This window comes from Ailuropoda melanoleuca, chromosome 2 (assembly GCF_002007445.2).
Source record: "Ailuropoda melanoleuca isolate Jingjing chromosome 2, ASM200744v2, whole genome shotgun sequence".
Lineage (NCBI taxonomy): Eukaryota > Metazoa > Chordata > Mammalia > Carnivora > Ursidae > Ailuropoda > Ailuropoda melanoleuca.
In genome coordinates, this window is record NC_048219.1 from 83948494 (window position 1) to 83971072 (window position 22579).

At 42.4% G+C, this 22579-nt stretch overlaps 1 protein-coding gene across 1 annotated transcript in view; it reads right to left on the reverse strand.

The window, feature by feature from the left end:
- SPAG17 (sperm associated antigen 17) overlaps positions 1–22579 on the reverse strand; it is a 210776-nt gene continuing 188197 nt past the window's right edge. Inside the window, exons 40-48 of the mRNA XM_034641782.1 lie at positions 22383–22430; positions 19737–19836; positions 18894–18996; positions 16674–16802; positions 8939–9075; positions 7493–7677; positions 5542–5602; positions 2732–2876; positions 1–140 (exon numbers count right to left, since the gene is read on the reverse strand). Of these exons, the coding sequence (XP_034497673.1) occupies positions 1–140; positions 2732–2876; positions 5542–5602; positions 7493–7677; positions 8939–9075; positions 16674–16802; positions 18894–18996; positions 19737–19836; positions 22383–22430 (1048 nt within the window). The remainder of the gene's footprint in view (positions 141–2731; positions 2877–5541; positions 5603–7492; positions 7678–8938; positions 9076–16673; positions 16803–18893; positions 18997–19736; positions 19837–22382; positions 22431–22579) is intronic.

Sequence of the window (22579 nt, forward strand, 5' to 3'; positions counted from 1 at the left end):
CTAACGTTGAGAAATTTCATGGGACATGAAGACTCCGAGTGCAGAGGAAGAAATCGTCGAAGTCCTCTGGACCATGGGATTTTCTTTTCCCTGAGGAAAATCTTTTGGTCTGTTATCATAATTGCTACTTGTTAAAACTGGTAAAATACTTGTTAAGGACTATGACTTTCATGACCAAATGATTTGTATATACAAGCTCAGGTAACATTTGAGAATCAGAACCTCTTCTCTAGCATCACTAGCTCCATTTTGGGTACTTTTCTATGCAATGTGAATTCTAGGCTTAGGGAATGAAGGATGGATATTGATTTCCTGGATTTCCCCTGTTCACCCAGTGTATGCTTCTCTGCCGACAGTGGCTAATCTTCCTACAGGAGCCATCAGTCACCATAGCCAGGTTCCAAATCACATCAACATCCAGATATCATGTTTTTTTTAAGAAGGGATAGATCTTGGGAAATGGGCTATGAAGTCTCACTATTGACATTAGAAATAGATAAAAGATCTAATAAAACTCTTCCCCCTCTATCTGTGCCTAACTGATAGGTGGCCTTTAACCAATGAGCAAGGAAATAGACACTTTATTAGCATAAATGTAAAACGACTTAATTGCTGAGACCGGCAGCAGGGATCAGGTACTCTGGATCAGCATCCAATAACCTGTATGAAGAGGATATGAAGACTTGATTTAATTCCTAAAGGAAAAAACTGGCTCTTTGGTTAGGTTCCTTCTATCACTACAGAAGAACCCTGCCATCAATATAGGAAAAAAAAATCACATCCCCAATGAGGTCTTTCTGACCACCACATTCTAAATTGGAATCCTCCTTAACACTCCCTGTACCCCCTTTCCTACTTTTCATTTTTCTCCATTGTCCTTATTGGCGCCATTATAGTCCATATTTTACTTATTTTGTGTACAGACTCCTCCCACTGGAACATAAGCTACATGAGGGCAGGGATTTTTGTCTCTTTACTCTGCCTAGAACAGTTCCTAGCATATTAGAGACTCGTATCTTTGAAATAAGTGGACAGATGCTTTCAGCTCCATTTCGACTGAAATCACAGTCATTTGACACAAATTCCCCTAAATTTCCCCTTCACCTCAGAATGTCTGGATCCTTAGCCATCTTCACCCACTCCCTTGCCAAGACCAACCCTTCAGCTCTGTTCTTGATAATTCTCTTGACCTCCTTTAGATATTGTTGCTTCAATTACTTCCTCTCATTCATATTTTTTAATATTTCTCTTCTGATCCATTCCCTTCAGCCAAATCTAGCAATCTACTTAAATCTGAATTTCCCTTGACATCTCTATAGCATCTGTCAACTATGTCCATGTTTTCCTTGTAATTCTTTCTATGGCTTCTGAGATATTTCTTGGCTTTCTAATTGCTTGCTCTGTCTCCACTGCTTCCTCTTCTTCCTCCTACTCCCTAAACAGACCCCAGATCTCTGCTCCTTTCCCATACCTTCAATCGTCACCTCTGTGTAGATGATGGTTAAAATGATTACATCTCCAGTCCTCAATTGAGATCCAGTCCCACATATCCATGATTCATTCCTTGAGCCCAAAACCTTGGAGTTGAACTCTTAGGTCCTCTTCCTCCTCTCAATGGGTTTCACCTCAGATTTTACAGCATCCCCCCTCCCCTGCCTAATGTCTTCCCATCCATGTTTCTCTTCCACTTTTGCCACTTGATAGTTTCTGTCCTTACACTTGGCTTACTGAAGTGGCTTTCCAATGGCTCTTTGCTTCTATTTGCGTCCAGTTGCTCTTCTTCAGCATATCCAGCCCAATAACACTGGATTCATTTTTATAAAAATATTCTGATTATATCATCCACTGGTTCGGAAATCTTCAGTGATTCACTCTTGCTTATATAATAAAGTTTAAGCAGGGATTCAGTCTTCCACAACTTGATTCCAACCAACTTCCCACTACGTTTCCTAACACTCCCTTAGTTCTCAATAAATTGAACTTCCTACACTTCCCGACACCTGGAGCTCTCCTATTGCTGTGGATTTGTTCATTCTTTCTATTTGAAGTCTCTTTTCCTCAAAAGTGTTTGCCTTTTATAAGATCAGCTCAAATACCAAATAGATACATCACTACAACACAAAGTACTATATGCTTCATGTCACTGGAGTACAAAATGATATAGGAATCAAGTGGGAAGACTTTATTTCTGCTTCTAAATTATGTCTTTTAAGAGTCCAGTTGTCATTTTTATATATGAAAAAAAAATATTCTATACAGTACCTTGCATATAATAGTTTATTTGATCTCTGTATGGTATCCATATGCAAGAGACACCAACATGAAGGTGTGTATGTGTGATTCTGTGAATATCCATTTCTCCTTTATAATAAGAAGGTATCTCCTACTCCCTAACAAGATTACAAGTTTGTTCTGATGACAAAGACTTGCTTTTCAAAACCATTCTAATCGTCTGATATACCATAGACAGCCGTTAACATTGGCATTTGTTCAACTCACGGTTACTGTGCATGTACTGTGTAACAGGCATTTTGCTGGATGCTTACAAAGATGAATGAAGACAGTCTTCATCCTAAGAAATTTAACGCTATGGTCTTAAAGAATTAATAATGAAGCTAGGGAGTACGGGTGCGAGGGGGTTAGAGAATAGCATTTTGACTTCTGGTTTCCCACTGTTGAAATGTAATTTTTGCTCTATTTATGACTACTTAAATTGAGCTTTAAAGGATATTTGCTTCCACAGGTAAGAACAGGACGTCATGTTCAGTCATAATCTCAATATTGTGCGAGATGTGCGTTGATCCCTTGACACCATCCTCTCCAACGGCCATGGCAAATAACTCCACCTTCAGTTCTGTCTGCAAACCAGCTGCCACCTGTAGCACACAACGTAGCTTTAGAATCAGACATATCTGGGTTCAAATCTTGATTTTAACCTGAATTTGGGCTAGTTACACTCTCTAATCTTATTTTCTCATCTATATGTTTGGCGCTCATGAATGATTGACATGATGGCATTTAGAAGAGTTACTTTGTGGATCAGTTCGGTAGAGTTCCATTGAGCAAATGGGACCAGGATAAATTGTTGAAGGAGAAAACAACCAGGTGCTATTCAGGACAAAAATGTCAGTGTGCTGGTGGTGAAATGCAGGCAAACTTTTATAATACCCACAGTTGTGCTATCTCTTGAATGTCAGTAGTAGGTTTCTATGGGCATCCTTGTAGATAAAGGTAAATCTAAACCAGGAGAGAACCTGAGCCCCACAACTTCCCTGCCCTGCCTCTTGGTTTATAGTGTCCCTAATGGAGGACCTGTGATGTGACAAAGCCAGAAGAGGGAGACAGAATGAGTTTAAATGCCAAAACTGCTTAGGCCTGAAAACTACATGGAAGAGGTCTGGACCAACAAAGAAGAAACCTGATATGTAATGAAGAAGAAACACAGGAAGGAACGGGCTTCTTGCCTTGTTCCTTGAAGAGAACACTGGCCAGGAAAGAAAGAGCTGTTTGTGTTCCTAAGCTGCCTCTCCAGGAGGTAGGTTAAAAAGCAGACTTGAGAACAATTATCTGGAAAAAAATACATCAGAAACCACCACATGGAAAGCAATTAGATACAAATATTTTTTTTTCTTCAGTCTAGTTTATAAATAATAGAACTGAAAGATGTTTCAACTGCTTCAACAATGTGCTTGTGAAGTTCTGCTTACTGGAGGGTATCCAACTCTCCATGTCTGAGGACCAGGCCCTTCGCCCTGGAGCCCAACATGAGGGCAGGGCTGGGATGACGCCACTCTGCACGAGGCAGCTGGCACCCTGCCACCACTCAGGTCTACTCGGGCTCTGGGCATATTGATTCACTGTTGGCAACTAACCAAGCTGAACAGTGGTTAGATTTACATATGGAGAAGTCATAGATTATATTTTTGCAGAGCCAAAACTTACTGTCAAAAAGGAAAAAAAATATAATAAAAAAAACCTAATAGAAAGTGAGCTTCAAAGAATACATGCTGGGTTTTTAGTACTTCCAAAGGTTGATCCAACAGTCATTTTGGCTTTTGGCATCACCCCTACTTTAAATGAAAAAAATTGCTAACTTCTCAGAACAGTGGAAGAAGAGCTTGCTTTGATTTTTGCTTTTGCTTTATTTTGCGAAGTTTCTGGAATCTTGACACAGTACGATGATGAAATGTGACAGAGACGGACTCATGAATTGGTGGATCTAACCCCAAAGTATATTTCTGTTTGGAAATGCAGCCTGCAAACTGCTATTCTATCAACCATAAGATATTAGGCCCTGAAAAGGACTAAGAAATTATTGGGTCCAAGCAACTCCTTTTGCAGATGAGGAAAGCAAGGTGCAGAGGGTTAATTAACCAACAACATCACTGAGCTGCTGGTGGCACAGTCATAACAAGAGGCCAACTGATTCTGCACCCTATCAAACAGAACCTTCTGGGTCAATGTACAACTGTGGCTATCTTAAGGTCTTGGGACTCAGTGAACACTGTATGCTGGTTATGGAAGTGGATGCCCTTGCTTGGTATTCCCATGAGACTGTGCGTGTCCCTGTCTGTGATGAACAAGTATGTGTCTACCAGATGTCCTCACTTCATTCTGTCACTTAGTCATACATCGCGAGTCTCCACTATGTGCCCAGCTCTGGGAGCAACTTATGTGTCTACTCATTTTTAACATCCCCTGTCCCGTGCCTATCAGTGGCATTCAAAGTTGGTTGAAAAGATGGAAGGAACGTTAAGATGATGCACTGACCAAGAAATAAATGTTAAGATTTACAAGTGTGATTTTATTATGTTTTGTATGTTATTTTATATATTTTGTCTATTTATAGATTTATAAACTTTTATTTACTTGATACTACGTTTCTGAAATTATAATTTAAAGCAAGTGGCAATATACAGATTTTTTATTAAATACCCCATTTTGGGGAATGTAGCAAATAAAGTTAGAATAAAGGTTGACATTTTAAAATTGGTATTTTCAGAGCTCTTTGGAGAAATGAGGCAACTGATGACTTTAATATACTACAATTTCTTAGAATGTCATTAAATAATATTCTCTGGCAAACAGCAAAAGAACAAACCAAATTTATATAAAATACAAAAAAATAGCATATTTATTTTTCCTAGCAAATTTTCATTTTGCAGAAGAATTTATTACAGGATACCTTTAGGTAATCAGCTTTCCAAGTGCATGTCAAGTCATATTTAATTTTAAAAAAGGTATTTTTCATACAACTCTAGTATTGGGACAAATGAGTGAACTTCAGGAAAGTTTCCATCGCTGGAAGTTTAACTATTTACACTTAGGATCTGTCTCACAGCTATTACATGCAGTACGCAATGTCAAGCCACACAGTGTACCCATACCAGGAATCTTTTGCGTATGATACTAGGAAAATTAGACTTACCCATCATTAAACTGAATGCGTAGAATGACTTAAAGAGCCCACTTCCCTGGGAGCACGCACACATTCACAAGAACACACACGGACACACACAGCAGATAGCGCGTAGGACTTACGGGCCCAGGTTTGTAAGTCACTTTCAGTCCTGTGCTGGGTGGAGGCTGCTTCACCCTAAACCTAAAGATGGAAATAAATTTATGTCATAATGAAAAAGCAATGAATAAACCAGGAAGTTAGGAAATCGGGAAGGTGTTAATATTTGCTACAAAGGAGCAGGGGGTCTGTACCAATAGAACAGCCTAATCTCCACTTGGGAGAAGAATCTGAGGCCCGTTTCACAACTGTCTTTCCAACAACAGTTTTCATCAGCGTCAAACAGGTTTCAACCCCAGTTTCAACCCTCGGTTATTGGATGCTGCTGAGACACCCGGGCTTGGGCAGACTGTCGTGAATGTTTGGCTGCTCTGTGCGCTACAGCGTGGCCGCCAGCGTGAACACCGAGGCTGACTGCCAGATCATTAAGCTGAAGAATAAAGGCTCTTTTGGAAAGCGCTGGAGCATGGGAGCCAGTCTTGCTCTGTCGTGGTATGGGGCTTGCATGTTTGGGCAGAAGAGAAACAGAAAAGGCTCAGAGAATGTCAGAGAACTTGAAAAGCCCCATGCTCACACGTGGTGCCTATTGAGCTCTTTCCCTTCCTGTGGTTTGTGGGTTCTGCCTGAAGGTTAAAGACCTGGAGCAAATTAAAATGCCAGGGAAAGCCTACCTCCCCGTTGACCTCAGTCCCGCTCCTACCATCAACTTTGCTGTCTGTGCTGTAGGGGCTGAATTTAGCAAGCCGGGGAGTGGAATTTCAAAAGCTAAAATTCTATACTGAGTAGACAGCATCTGCACAGATAAGTTCTACTAGTTTGAAGCTGATTCTCTGTTTTTCCCCACCCACCCTGTTGGCCGCAACCTAAAAAACCAATAATGTCTGATCCGGTGGCCTGGTTGTTTCTGAGGAAACAAACATAATTCCTGAAGCTGGGTATTGGCCTCAACTAAAATGGCATGTGGATCTTTTCAATGGGATGCCTCTGTAGCTTTGTTCCATTTGATGGCCAATCTTGAGTCCAGAATCATAAACTGGAAGGACTTGCCACTTACACTGAGCATAGCCCTGCAAGTGAAATAAACATTTATTCCACTTCTTATGGGGAAAACTCCCCCACATTATGCTTAAGTTTAATTCAAAGTAGAATAGGGAAGCTTTTGTAATTGGGAGTTGTCCTGTATAGACAGAATATAGTGACCTGATGGGAAGGACTGAACAGCTTTGCTGATAAAGCACCGTGCCACAGAGAGACAGTCTACAGGAGATCTGAGATCCAGCCTTGCTCTAGCCTACAAGACCTTAAAACATATTACTCTGATCCTTCGTAATAGTCTCTAAGGTCTATCTCTACAAGTTCCACACTTCTATTGATCTGGAAACGAACGACTCTTTTTCTTGTCACTGAATTGCCAGATATAGTGTATTTTCAACTGGGAAGACAGGTTGTGAGTTATGGTCAAGACAGATCTTCAGAGGCATAATGACTCTAATGATTCAGGTTATTTTTTTTCCCTTTTGCCTCAATTATGCAGAAATAAGGTAATGAAAATCACTTTTAGATTGAGAGGGCAAACGGATGTCAGCTGGTATTACAGTTGGTGGTGGATTTGAGAAATAGACTTTCAGGTTTTGTGCATTAGTTCTTGTAACACTGGTACAATATCCCCTTCAGTCTTTGCTACTGCAGATCAGTCCTGAGTTGCTTCTGCCAAAGTATGAATAATGATTAATGGGAGGGCCAAGAAATGCCCACCACATAGTTGTGGCTTGATAAATAAATACTGAGCTGATGAAGAATGAATGAATGAATGAATGAATGAGTAAATGATGGAATGAATGATGTGAAGATCAGGAATCAAGGTGGAATTAAGAGTTCAGTTCAAATAAACATTTACTGATGGAGGCAGCTGAAGACAATGGTCCCAGCATAGGAGAAGGGGACCTGAGTAGACCTTTGGCGCCTTGGCCTCACCTGCAGAAATCTACCCCCACATTCTTGAGCTTTACGGTGGTGGCATAGGTGTGTCCCTCTTCAAGCACCCCAAACTTGACTGACGGTGGGAGAAGGTGGAATCCGAAAGGGGATGAATTCACATTGTTAATAGCAGCAGATGCAACCGAGGATGTTTTCACTCTTCCTCCAACCGAATCTTGCACCTTTGCATTAAGGAAACAGTAATCAAATAAAAGAAAACGATTTCTATGTTGTGTTCCCAAGATAAGAAAAAGGCTCAACTGCCGGAGGAAAATAACTGCTTGGCCGTGGGAGGAAATGAGCCGTAACATTTCTCCTGGAGCCCTTTCAAGAGCTCTGTAAGGAGGTCTTTCAGGCTTTAAGGATAAAGCAGCTCAAGTTCAGAGACTTAGAAAGACATCATTTGCTCAAGTGGTAAGTGGCAGAGTAAAGTTTCAAACTCGAGTTTGCCTGATTCTGAACTTCATGCTCTTTGCGCCAGTGATTATCAAACTTCAGCTTCCATCAGAATCACCGGGGAGGCTGGTTAAGACCCAAATTGCTGACTCCACCCCCAGAGTGTTTCAATCAGTAAATCTGGGATGGGGCCCATGAATTTGCATTTGTAATCAGTTTTCAGGCACTTCTAATGCCGCTGGTCCGGAAATCACACTTTGAAAACCACTGCCCTATGCACTTGTTCCTCCCCAGATCGGCAGCATGGAGCTCACCTGGGAGCTGGCTGGAACTGCAGGTTCTCAGGCCCCAGTTACTCAGAATCTGCCTGCTAACAAGATCCCCAGGTACTCCTATCACATTGTCGGTTACGGACATTGCAATAAATTCTGTGGTGGCCATGAACATGGTGTGTCATGCAAGCATTGAAGGCTAACTCTCAAAACTGGGTTTGTAGGCTCAAGGCAGGGTTCCCACCAGGGATGAGAGGGAATCTTAATCTCAGAGGCTCTGAGGAAGGAAGGAGCTTGGTGCTTTTGGAGAACTGAGAGAAACCCACAATGCCTGGAGTATGCGGCAAGATGAGGGTAGAGAAGCAAACAGGGCTTGAGGTGATGCTGTCACTTGGATTTTACCCTAAGAGTCACGAGAAGGGTGGCCAATGATCCCCTTAGCCAGTAGTGTGCTGGTAAGCTGGCTCTCTGCAAAGAACATTGATCAGTAGCTTTTGCTGATTTCCATGGTGCGAGAACCCCAGCAGGTTGATTTCAAGCTACCAATGGTTTAAGAGCTGGCTCATAAAATGCCTCTCCCGAGCCCAGGTTACCTAGCTCCGGAAAAGCTCAGCCTTAGCTCATCTCTGTGTGACCTGAACGCCTTCATGGGGAGGTGATCTCGCACATACAGTGAGTAGCAGTACCCAGCGGCTGGAAATCAGCAACTTCAGTGAGTCAGGATTACATAAAATGCCGACTGGCTCTGGGAACTTGGTTCCCATGTCTGTGTTACCTTTGTGAGAGGTTGAGACTTGGGCTTGGAACTCAGCAAGTAGTGCGGCAACCTCACTTTCTCTTTCCTTGCTTGTCCTGCGACATCCTGCAGCAGTGACTGGGTTGGAATTTTCACAGGCGCACAGGATTCTGGGTCTGTTAGAAAGTTTAAATTGAGCCACATGGACATTTTATTCAAAGACATTTGAGGTCCTGCCAGAGTTTATGAGAACATAAACCAACTTAGGAAACTTTTCTCCTTTCCTTTTTAAAGAACTTATTTAAAGAAATAAAGGCTTTTTATCAATTCGAGTGTTACATCTTTACATTTTACAAAGAGATTTTGCCTAACATCGATTCTCACAACACTCCTATGGGATGGGCAGGGCAGACGCTTATTACCATCATCTTTTTTAAATAAATGAGAAAAATTCTGAGAAGCTGAGTGACCAGATCTCCCCAGGGTTCTTACCATTAAATCAACAAGTACAATACAATAAACACTGACTGAAAGAACTCTTAAAACCAATGGGAGAGAAATCTGAAGAATTTTTTTGATTCAACTACTACATTTATACTTCTAAAAAGTGGCTTAGTATTTACAGATAAATTAAGCCAGGGAGTTAAATCCTCAGATCACTGAACTTGGCAAACGAGTGTGCAAAAGTAGGTAATTTACATAGCTGCAGCTGTATGCATTTCTCCAAATATCCAGGAGGTTGAAACAAAAACAGTATTTTTTTTTAAAAGATTTTATTTATTTATGTGACAGAGATAGAGACAGCCAGCGAGAGAGGGAACACAAGCAGGGGGAGTGGGAGAGGAAGAAGCAGGCTCATAGCGGAGGAGCCTGATATGGGGCTCGATCCCATAACGCCAGGATCACGCCCTGAGCCGAAGGCAGACGCTTAACCGCCGTGCCACCCAGTCGCCCCCAAAAACAGTATTTTAAATCATCATATTTAATATCTTTTCATGCATTCAAATCACCAAGAGAGGGAAGGCAAGGAAACCAAAATTTGAGTGTCCGCCATCTGCAGGCAAGCACCACATGTATGTTTTTACATAAAGCATCTTACTTAATCCTCATAAAATCCTACGAACTGAGGGCAATGGTGATTATAATTATTGTACGTCCGACACTCTCCCCTTTGCCCACCTCTACCCCCAATTCCTACCACACATACTTCCGGTGCCACATCTCTGGCCCCAGCCATCAAGATGGTACATGACCCATGCACAGCCAATGCAGGCCTTTCATCAGGATATTCCCACAGAAGGCGACGGGGATAATCCCAGTTTGTCTACCTGGTTATGGATCTGGAAGCATCAAAATCTTGGACCTCTGTCACACAGTCCTTGCCACATGGACACAGTCTGTTCTTTGAAGGACAAGGTAAAACTGAACAGGGACAAGTAGGGAGGGAGCAAGATGGAGGCAGGGGGGATGCCCAGAGAGAGGGGCAATCAGACACAAAGACACTCTGAAAAGCCAGAGCGCCTGGATCCAGTCATCCCTGGGCTGGCACCATATCCACTACTCTGTGATTTGCTTCTGAGCACGAAGAAATGTCCCCCCACTTTTCTCTTCAGTGAGTTTGAATTCACTCAGTTACAAATCAAAGCATCTTATCTAATAGTGTCTCTCTCTCTCTTTTTTATTTATTTATTTATTTATTTATTTGTTTATTTATTTATTTATTTATTACAAATGAGGAACCTGAAGTTAAATAACTTGTCAGAGAAACTAAAAGAAGTGGCAGGGCTGGAGTGTGCATCTAAGTGAGTCAGCCCCCGCCAGGAACGCGCTCCTTCTGCTAGTGTGCGATAACAGAAGACCTATATACTGGTCTTCATCCCTGGTTCCCGGCACGGAACTCCTAAAACCCTAAAAATTTCCTAGATGATAAGAGCGCTAGGAACATCTTTTGTTCTAATATTTGGTCTTTGACCCAAGTTCCTGACATGCAGCTCCTAAATGCACTGGGGTTTCCTGGGTGATTGCAGTATCTTTTGATCCAATGAGGCTACTCTTGATGGGCTCTTAGACGGCTTCAAGATGGGGGCCGTTCACCAGAAAGACAAAACCATGATTAGAAGCTTGGAACTTCCAGCTCCACCTTCATCCTTTGGGAAGGGACGAGGAGATGGAGATTGAGTTACAGATTGATCATGCCTGTGTGGTGAAGCCTCCATAAAAATCCCCACAGTGCGGGGTTCAGAGAGCTTCTGGGTTGGTGAACACATCCATGTGCCTGGAGGTTTTGCACCCCAACTCCACAGCGGGAGAAGCTCCTGTGCTGGACCCTTCTAGACCTTGCCTTATGTACCTCTTCATCTGGCTATTCACCTGTGCCCTTTATCATGTCCTTTAGATAATAACATAGGAGTTCTACCAAATTGCAAAGCCCTAGAAGGGGGTCCTGGGAGCCCCAATTTATAGCTGGCTGGTCAGAAGCACAGGTGACAGCCTGGACTTGTGACTGGCATCTGAAGTGGGGGCTTAACCTGTAAGGTCTGCACTAACTGTGGTTACTGTCAAAACTGAAGTAAATTGTAGGACACTCAGTTGGTGTCGTGGAATTCCTTGGTGTGGGAACCCCTCCCCCCCACATCTGGTCACAGAAGTGTTCTGTATGAATAGTGAGTTTTTCTAGACAACTACCCCAGTGTGTCCCTGAGCTGATTCTGGAAAAATAGATATTCCCAGGCCACATGCCAGACAAGCCCTATTTTAGACCAAAACAGAATCAAAATCTCTGGGGGAGGGCGCTCAGCGAGCAGTGTTTTAATGTATTTTATTCCCTTTGGTCATCATTCCCTACATATGCAACCATTCTAATGGCTTGAAGTGTCTTTTTGTTTGTAGTCCTACCGTATGCGTGTTACTGTTTTATGTGAATGCATTTTACCAGTCTAATGAGTTCTAATTAATCGCTCATACTGTTGTTATTAATAGCAAATACTGATACTGCATTTATCACATGCCAGGCACTACTCTAAAAAAGCATTTTACAAATTCTCATTTAATCCTGACACCCCGTGATGTATATACCATCATTTCCCCCTTTACAGAAGAGGAAACAGGGAGAGACAGAGGGGTTTGACGGTGTGCCCAAGGACACAGCTCTTCTATAAAAAGCCAGGGAGAGCCGGACTCTCAGCTCTGCTCTGTGTAATGCCGCCTCCCATAATGCAGATGCATGATCGCCCCGCTGAGCTGACGCTGGGCTTCAGCAGGGATTGGAGGAACGGACAGGAGTACTGCAGGGGCTTGGAGCAGCTGATACAAAGGTACTTTAATATTTGAATTGGGATGGTCCTCTAGTGGTATCATCTGAGTATGAACACAGGGCCTGACCGCCCCCCCCCCCCAAGAAGCTATCATGGTTCCCCATTTCTACCCGGAGGCTGACTGTAGTATCCATTCACAGTAATTTTCTTTCCTTCCTCTCAGGGCATGGCTTTATTTGCTTCCTCTCTGAGCGCGTCTTCCCTGCAGGTGGAGCATATTTCTCTGCCCCGCTGACCTTGAGCTCTGCTACGGGACTTGAGCCGACCAGTGAGAGTCTGTGTAAGGCCCAGGGTGCCGGCTCCAGCTCCGAGCAAAGGCTGTGAACGGGGGGCGGGCGGGGGGGGGGGCAGCGCACACTGCCTCACTCACCTCTCTTGAGCTCTGCCCCTCCGCCCTGAGAGCAGCTAGTCCCAGGGGGTGCAGCCGCTTCCGTGTGGGAGCTGGATCACCCCACATTTCACAGGCAGCCCTTGGAGTGCTGGTAAAAGTTTAACAACTGCCTCTCTGGAGAAAAACTGCCCTGGTTTGGACATTTGCACATTAGCAGTCTTTGCAGATTGCGCGCCCGGCCAACTCAACCTCTCGGTGTGGTGTCACTGAGTGTGGATTTGGGAGGAGATGGGCACACTCAGATCTCCGGGGCCTCATGGGGCACCCCGTGTGTCCACCCGCAGCCTGGAGCAGAGGCTGCCGCAGCCCACCCCCAAACCCCAAACCCTGAAAATGCTTGTTTTAAATTGCTACGGGATTTATACAGTTTTATTGCAGCAAATGCTGACAAGTACATTTTTACTTTACAAAATGCAGGTGTCCTCTAGCTGACTATATTGATGACCAAATGAGAACCGCTGAACTATTTATGCTAGTTTCCAGTTCATTTCTACCTTCAGGCTTTGGGACCCAGACCCCTCCCCCCACACTTTTGTTGTTGTAACAAAATATTCTTTTCTCCTTCCTACATCGGGAAGGCAGAGTAATAAAATACAGAGAACGAGGAGTCAAAAACCTCATTTTCTTGCCCTCGCAGATTTGCTGTATGACTTTAGAAGTTGCTTGACTTCCTCTAGGCTTCAGTTTCCTCAAGCAAAATGAAGGCTGTCTCGGTGATCCAATCTTAAATCTTAAAACCTATGAAATCCAATTTCTTCTTCTAGGCCAGCTCTCCCAGAGAGCTTTCCCCGCTTTCTTCTTTCTATGAACTTCCTTAAACTGTATTATTTATATCAAAATGTAATCCACTACTTTTAGCGAATGGCATTATTACCTCTCATCTCAGAATCTCCGTGCCTGGGGCAGGGGGTGGGGGGAGGTGTCCTCCTTTCAAAGACTTTTTTCCTTCTTCAAAAACTCCCATTTCTTAGAAGCTCGTGCCATCTGACTGTATTCCTGATGCTGTCCCCATGTACCTGTCATCTACTGACCTCTCAATCATTCCCTGGATTCCCCAGAGATCTTGACACCCCCGATGGACTTCCAGTTCACCTCTTGGTGACATCACCTGACAACCCACCCAACACCCTGAGCTCTCTGAGTCTCCATCACCTTGTTTCTTCCTCTTTGCTTCTTCTCCACCCAGAAACTCCCATGGCCGAATCTCTACCTCGCCAACACCAATAATGTTACCACTTTCAGAATGTTTCCACTTTCCTCTCTAGGTCATGACCTCCTAATCTTCTAGCTCATTACTCCATGGTATCTAGCACACATTTGACCTTGCTGAGTCCTCTAATGAACTGACACTGTCACCTGAAACTATTGGTCACCCCCTTCCTGTTCTGCTTTCCTGTTCTCTGGAATGGACTTTCTATCCTTATACCCGCTCCTCCCCCATCAGATTTGCTCATCTGCCCCATACCAAGCATGCAAACCCACCTGCCAGTGTATCCACATTCCTTCTCTCTCCTGTCACTGTGGATGAGGTGGCCCTGTTTCTATCCAAGATCAACTCTGCCACTCAGGGGTTGCTCCAAATGTCCTGTCCTCTCACCTTCTATAGAACTTTGATCTCCTGCAAGTAGGCCCCCTCCTCCTGTATTGTAAGTTGTCTCTCGCTACTGAATTATTGTTTGCAAATCAACATCCTCCCGTATGTCTAATTTTTTTTTGCATCTCTCCCTTGGTCACACATCTTCCTCCAGCAGCAATGCCGTTTCTCTCTTCTTTTCAGCAAAACTCTTGGGGGAAGGTGTGTGTTCCTGCTGCTGCCTCCTCTTCAGCCGTTCTGTACATAGCCCACAGCCCAGGTCAGTTGGCTTCAGGCTCCGCCATGCCCTGAGAGAGCGCTTGTCAAAATCACCAGTGATCTCCATCTTACCCAGTCCGTGGTTATTCCACATCTCGCTGGGCCTTCTGGGGCCCTTGGATCCACTGGAAACACTGATTTTCATGCTCCTGTTTTTCTCCTACCTCACTGGCTTCTTCTTCTTAAGTAGCCTTTTGTGGCCCCTCTTCCACCTGATTTTTACATCCCAGAGTTTGCCTTAGGGCCATGGTCCTCAGAGTGTGATCCTATACCAGCAACATCGGCACCACCTGAACCTTGTTACAACTACACATTCTCAGCCTCGCCACTGGTCACACGGTACTTACCCTGGGAAGCACCCTTGGTTTCTCTCCTTCTTCAGCCCCACATCCAGTGGACGACCAGTGAATCCCGTTGGCTCTCCCTCCAGAATACGTGGTTCCAGTTAATTTGCTCCCCACCTTCTCCACCTCCACTGGGCTGGCCAGGTCTCTGCTGGGGCTCACATGTCCTGCCACAGTGGCTTCCTCCCCCACCACAGTTTCCACTTGTCCGCTCCCCCTTTCCTCACCATGTGCTATTATCCACACAGCTACTGGGGTGATCTTTTAAAAATATAAATTAGTCTTGCACCTACCCTGTTCAAAACCTTCCAGTGGTGTTTGAATAAAAACTACACATAGACTAAAACCCAAAACTCCCTAAGTGGCATCACACAGTCTTATCTCTACCCCTCCCTCTGACCTCACCTTCCTTTGCTTCTTCCTTTGTTCATTTTCTTCTAGCTAAATGCCCATTTTTCTGCTTCTTCTCCCCTAAGGGTCTTCATACTTGCTGTTCCCACTACTTGCACCATTCCCCTCCCCCAGTGTTTGCATGGCTGGCTCCTTCTTGTCATTCTAAGTGTGGATGTCCTTTCCCAGAAGGCCTTCTCATCCCCTAATGAAATGCCATCCTCTTCCCAAGACACTCACCGTACATTATATATGGTTTCACTCTGTGATAAGCAACCTGAATTTATCTAATTCATTTGTTTAGTTATTTATTGTCTAGGTCTGCCATTGTAGGCACAGCTCTATAAGACTTTAGCTTCTTAACTGTTGCATATCTGTGCCTAGAACATGCCTGGCACACAGTAGGCATTGAACAAATTATCCATGAAATGAATAAACTTTACGCAAGAAATAACTTTAAAATCAGGAAGGCAAAAGGCAAATCCCTTAAGTCACCCAAAAATGTGGCAAGATGCTCCCCTGTAAGAAGAGGTAACTAACACCTATTGGCCGACTCCCAGCTCACTTTCAATACGGACCATGTCCACAGGCATCAAAAAGTGCAAATTCACCTACATAATTTAAATTACTTTCTTTTTCTTTTTTCTGACCAACCATAAAGTTGAATTAACTTCAGTGAAATCAGTGTAATGTGATTCCCCTGTGCTACAATTACTTTGTATTATTCCATACTTTAATTTCCGCTACCTCGATGAGATGATGGGCTGCATACAGTAGGGACAACTCTATGTTTCTCTTCTAGCACCTGCAGATCAAAGTACTGAAATGGCAGGTAAATCTGAGTCCAATTACCGAATTACTGGCCCCTTCAAAAAAGCTACCAGGTTCCTGATCTTTTTTTTTTTTTTTTAAAGATTTTATTTATTTATTTGACAGAGATAGAGACAGCCAGTGAGAGAGGGAACACAAGCAGGGGGAGTGGGAGAGGAAGAAGCAGGCTCACAGCAGAGGAGCCTGATGTGGGGCTTGATCCCATAACGCCGGGATCACGCCCTGAGCCAAAGGCAGACGCTTAACCGCTGTGCCACCCAGGCGCCCCGCAGGTTCCTGATCTTTAGTAAATAAAACAAACTCTCAGATCCATGAGGGATAAAATCAAATGAGGCAATAAATTAATTAAAATAAAATAAATAAAATAATAATATAAAATAAAGAAATAGAATACAATAACACTCTAGAAAAACATATTTGCCATCTTTTCCTTTCAATCTGGGGCTTGCAGTCATTCTCAAAATATTTTTTGAGATACTCTGATGTGCTAAGAAGCCTTACGAAGTTCTTTAGCTCCAGGATCTGTGACCCTTTAGAATTGTTTCTATAACTGCCAACCACACACTCAGCTCCCAGTACCATCTTCCCTAGTCCAAAAGGACATAATGTTCAGTTTTGAGAAAGAATAGGATAAAGCGAATGACTACCATACCTTTGGTAGGTTTTTCTAAATTTTCAGTTTGGTTCTGGCCAGCAGACTCCTTGATATTCACAACATTCTTCAGTTTTGGAAGACCCAGTGGGGATTGTGGGGATTCCTCTTCTGAACCTGGCTGGCAATCTAGAAAGCCCCAAACAAATATTATAAAGTGATACTCTGGACGATGATATAAGAACTACTGATGTTTTTATTCTTCTTTGCAATGAACAAGGTGTTGCCCCACCTTTGCCTTTAGAAAGATCAAATGGAAGGAGGCCAGGCAGAGTGAGAGGCTCTGCATTATATGATGCCGTGTTTGCCACTAGCGAACAGGACAGTGTCGGCAAAGAACACACTCCCCTGGAGTTAGCTGGTTCTACAAGATAACACAATAGTTCTCTTGGTTGGGTTTTGAAGCGGAGATCAAGTAATTTAGCCCACTCTTACCTAGCAAGAGTAACTGAGATATAATTTTAAAAAAAGTTTCCAATCTTAAGTCCATTCGTTATTATGTCGATATAGCTCTTTATTAAAATATATCTAAGAAGTACAACGTGAAAAAATTTAAAATAAATCTATCAAGGAGCACCTGGGTGGCTCAGTTGGTTGAGCGTCCCACTCTTGATATCAGCTCAGGTAATGATCTCAGGGTCCTGGGATGGAGCCCAAAGTCCGGGCTTAGAGAGGAGTCTACTTCAGGATTCTCTCTCTCCCTCTCCCCCTCCCCCTCCCCCTGCTCTCTCTCAAATAAGTAAATCTTTAAAAAACATAAATCTATCAAGGACTGGGGTTGCAAATACATTTCAACTTGTATGTGGGCCACCCTGGCTGAATGGTGGTGGCTGCCTGGAGAATTGCTGAGAAACCTGTGGCATCACCTCCTTTCAAGGAACACTAGGCTGCATTGATTAGAGATGTCTGCCTGGGAGCACACGGGCACCAGCACCATCAAAATTCATCTCTGATTTCTCCCATCTTGTGTCTAAGTCATTGTTCCAGCCTTACTCTTTGCAAACTCTGCGGTAATCAGATGTTTTCTTTGGCTACTCATTCCAGGCAGCTGAGCCTCTGTATTGTATTGTGCAGTAGAAAACTCCTCTATCTGGATAGTTTAACTACCTAGTTTATTGAAGAGAAGTATTAAATTCCATTTCACCCCTAAATTCTCCAACATGCATCTCTTGAAATGGAGACATTGTTCTATACATCTGTAATACCGTCATTACACCCAAGAAAACCCAAAGATATTCCACAATGCCCTCAACTATATAGTCCTCTATTCAAACCTGTGTAGTTGTTCCAAAATATCTTTTATAGCTGTTTATCTTCTCAATTCAGCATCCAAATTTATGTGTTCCATGTTGTTTATATGCCTCTTTAGTCTCTCTCTCTTTTTGAAAAAGATTAATCTATCCATTTGAGAGAGAGAGAGAGTGAGCAGGGGGAGGGGCAGAGAAGGGAGGGAGAGAAATCCTCAAGCAGATTCCCCGCTGAGCGGGGAGCCCACTGTAGTGATTTAACCCTGAGATCATGACCTGAGCTAAAATCAAGAGTCAGCTGCTTAACTGACTGAGCCACCCAGGTGACCCTAGTCTCTTTTAATATAGAACAATCATCCCATTTTTCTTCTTTTAATGCCATTGACTTTTTTGAAGAGTTCAGGACAGTTATTTCATAGAATGTCCACATTCTAGATTTGTCTGACTGTTTCCTCTTGGTTAAACTCAAGTTAAGGATTTGGGGCAAGAATTCTACATAGGTCCTAGACACTTCATATTGCATTATATGAGAAAACACCTAATGCTAGGTTGTCACAATTGGTAGAAATTTGATCACTTGGTTAAGCTGGAAAATGCCATCACTCTCCATTGTAAAGACTCATTTTCCTCCTTATAATTAGGTATTATGTGAGGTGACAACTTGAGCTTGCATTTTTGCCCTGTTCTCCACCAACCTTTCATTACTCCCTTGATTTGTAAATTAGTCAGGTCTTCTAAATGTTTTTAGGTGAATTTTAAGCATACAGGATGAAACTAAATTTTATTTATATCTTGGTTTCCTCAACTCAGCCAAATTTGTAATATACAAGTCACAATAGGTTATGACATTAGCTAGTACTAAGACAAAAGGTAGTAGGAACTGGTTATGTCTTCAGACATCTTTGTTAGGTCTTTGTTAGGCATTCTTCATTTAAGCACATTTACAGGAATAACAGCTACATGAACACAGTACCTGGATGAAGATCGGATGTGTTCTCAAGAGTTGTTTTGCTTGCATCTTCCTCTTTCTTTGTAAAAGGAGGCAAGTTTTTAGAAAGGGTGTCCAGATAATTAAACTGAAAGGAAAAACCAAAAGACTTACTTCAGACTTAACGCAAGCCAGGAAGACAATCACCACAAGCACATTAAGTTGATAAGCAATGATGAAAGAAATTTTTTTTCTTAGGCTCTGAAAAGAAAGTTTGCAAACTAAAAGTTTTTCAAGAGACTGTTTAACTCGGTTCTAGATTTTGTCAAACTGTCATAACTTCCTATAACTTCTCAGGCAGCTTTTGGTTAATAATAGCATCTGGAACATTCATAGCAATATAGGGAGCTCAAAACACATGAGAATATTCACTTTGCTTGAGAGTTTCAAGGTTTCCTAGAAAAGGAGTGCTCTGTCTCCACGGGCTTCCAAGAACTTGTAATAATTTAGGTCTATTTCAGCAGCAGAAGGGTGCAGAAATTTTAATGGAATAAAAACTTCAAAATGGAATCTGTAAGAGGGTAAAAATAGGGAGAATTTGACCCAAAAAGGGGCTTAGAATAGATGGTAGAGAGTAATTACTAGTGACAATGCAAGGCAGAGACGTGGCATGGTAGTAATGCATTGGCAGCGAACTTCTTAGGTGCAAGACCCGAAATTAGTTTTCCCTCTCATATGCTTGTGAGGACATGGATTTGATGAAAGGTAAAGTCCGTTGGGCTGATGCAGGAAAGAAACATCAGGGAAAGTTGACTACATCATGACATATGCATTGTATGAACTTTTGTAAAGACTCTTATTCAATTGTTGTTAATTACATTCAGTTACCTGAGACCGACAGAAGTTGCTCAATTCAGATGTGAAGTAGGGTGATATTACTTTGTTTCTAATTTCCGTTAAGTAGTTTTGTGTGTTTTCAATTTCCTTCCTGGTTGATATTTCCATAATGATAAAAAAGGAGACACAGAATTTTAGCTTTAAATACCACAGAAAATGGAATCACCAACCATAAAACTGATAAGAATTAACTCATCAGAAAATTTTTTTTTGTCAGTTTCTTTGGTTCATTTTCTGCTCCTTCTAGAATCAGTCACATTTCCTACTTCAAAATCAGACTTTCCTTTAAGATAGGAAATGATGATGCCAGGTGGCAGTGTGTTTTTACAGTTGATCTCAGAAGACTAAAACCCACTTGGTTGACCTTTTTTGCATGTTTTCAATTCTCCGAGGTTTAAATGCCAGTTTGATTCTACTGATTTCTATAATTTCAGTAGCAGGGGTAACAAAAGCTAAAACCCAAACCTAAGGAATGGTTTAGGACTAGTATGATCAGTGATTATGAAGTTAAATAACAGCAATCATGATAACCCTGCTAGTTGTCTTTCCTATATCAGAACCCTGTATTGGGGAGGGGATACACCAGCTAAAAACTTCACTTCACAACCTTTCCTATATACAGGAAGGGCCAATGACAAGAAACTGAAGCCAATGGGTAAGACTCCGATAGCCTTTAAAGAGGGCTGACACAGCAGAGAGTCTTTCCCTTTGTCCTTGTCTCATCTCTTTTCCTACTTCCTGAATTATGGATGAAATGGACACAGCTGCAGCAGTGACTTTCCAACTATGAGGTAAACTTGAGGATGGACACGATGTGCTAGGAATGATGGAACAGATAAAAAGAAGAAATCTGAGTTCCTGACAATGTTGTAGTGCTGCTTACCGTGGACTGCCCACTTCTGACTTCTTTTACATCAGGAAAGGTACACTTCTTTCTTGTGAAAGCACTGACTTGGGGGATTGTCTGTTAAATGTAGCTGAACCTAATCTCATTTGAGATAGTTCTCATTTTTAGGTCCTTATTACATGCCAGATATTTTACCAAGCGCTTTACACATCTACTCTTACACTAACTCTATGAGTTACTACTATTGTCCCCATTTTACCGCTCAAAACATCAAGGTGTAGAAAAGGTAAGTAACCATCCTTAAATCACATAACTAGTAAGAGGTGAAGTCTGAATTAAAACCCAGGTTGCCTGCCCAGGATCTTGATAAGTGCATATGCTAGTCAGCTGTTAGTCACCCAGTGTGTGAGCTGAAAGATACCTCAGGTATTAGATGGCCCAATGGTCCTCATTTTACAGAGAAGCAAACTGAACTCCTGAGGTAAATTTTACTGAACTAAAACAACCAGCTGGCATCATTGAGCTGTAAGTAATCAAACTGGAACTGACTCTAGGTCTGCTGGCTCTGAGACCAGTGCCCTTTCTCTTATACTAGCTGGCCTGTCAGAAAATACTGGCCAAATCAAAATATCATCTTACTTAAACAATTTTAGTTTCCTATTAAAATATCTTCTCACTATTGCCTCACCTGATTCATTCCTGTCTATGGCAGTGTGGCCTATTGCCTACACTCTCTTAGAGCTGTTCTCACAAAATAAATCTCCCAGGTGATAAATCTGAATTCCTCTTTTCATTCTCTTTTCCAATCCCTCCACAGGGACACTTGTTGATCACCCTCCATTTCCCGGAAACTCTCTCATTTCTTAACCCTCCTCCCCAGATCCATTTCTGAGCTACCAACACTTCTCTTTCTATGACACAAATCTAATTGTGCATTTTACTTTCTTCTTCAAAAACTTTCGTTGGCTTGCCATTATCTTCCTGTAGGTTAACATCTGAAATTGTGAATGTTTCAAAAATTTTAAAAATGTAAATGGATAACACATGCATGTAATTCAGAAAGAATTAAAGAGTATGTAATAAAAAGGAAGTCTGCATCCCACACTGTCCCCTAAACCTCTCTATCTCCTTCCCCGTAGGTAATCATTGTTGCCAGTCCCTTAAAACTCCTTCCAGGGATATTCTATGAGACAATATATACCTTCTAGTTTGACCTTGAATATAGGGGTGGCCCATAAGATGCAGGATCCTATCTCACTATTTCTCCCACACATTCTACAAGGTAACCCAGACATTTTTATGAAGAAGAATCTTCATCTTTCCTGCAGTCATTCTGGAGAGGAGCTGTGCAAATGTGTGCATCAGTACCATATGTACTACTATATACTCAGTAAATGTATCTGGCTTCCTTTCCTGACGGGGTGGTATCCTCAGCTAGGAATGAAAGGAAACCAAAGCACATAATCCTTAGAGCACATTCCTCGTCTGAATTATAAGAACCCTGAAGGTTTATGACTAGGCTCTGCGTTAAGTTCTAGGATACTTATCAGTATATTAGAATTAACCAGGGCACAGAGAGTACCTGAGAACTTTCTTGTTTATGAGAAGGAGTGGATCTATGTAATGGTCAAACAGGCTTCCTCTAGAGATAGTGACATCTTCACTCATAAGCTGAGTAAGCACTTGGCAAAAATGTAGAAAGATTCAAATAACAGCGGAAAGCCTAGATGGTAGGACCTCTCAACCTGTCCCATTTCCATGATTCCACAAAACTGGGCCTTTTCAATTACCTCTTTTGTTGCAACTTTTCTTTCCAGTGTTTTGCTTGTGTTGTATACCTGGGGAAAAGGAAAGGAAAGTATGATGGAAAAGGGCAATGCTCTCAGCTTACAAACAATACATGATAAACCTCCACTGTATGATAAATCGTTAACAGTGTAGGAGATGAGAGGCTGAGAATTCATTGATGTCGTCACCCAGAGTTAGA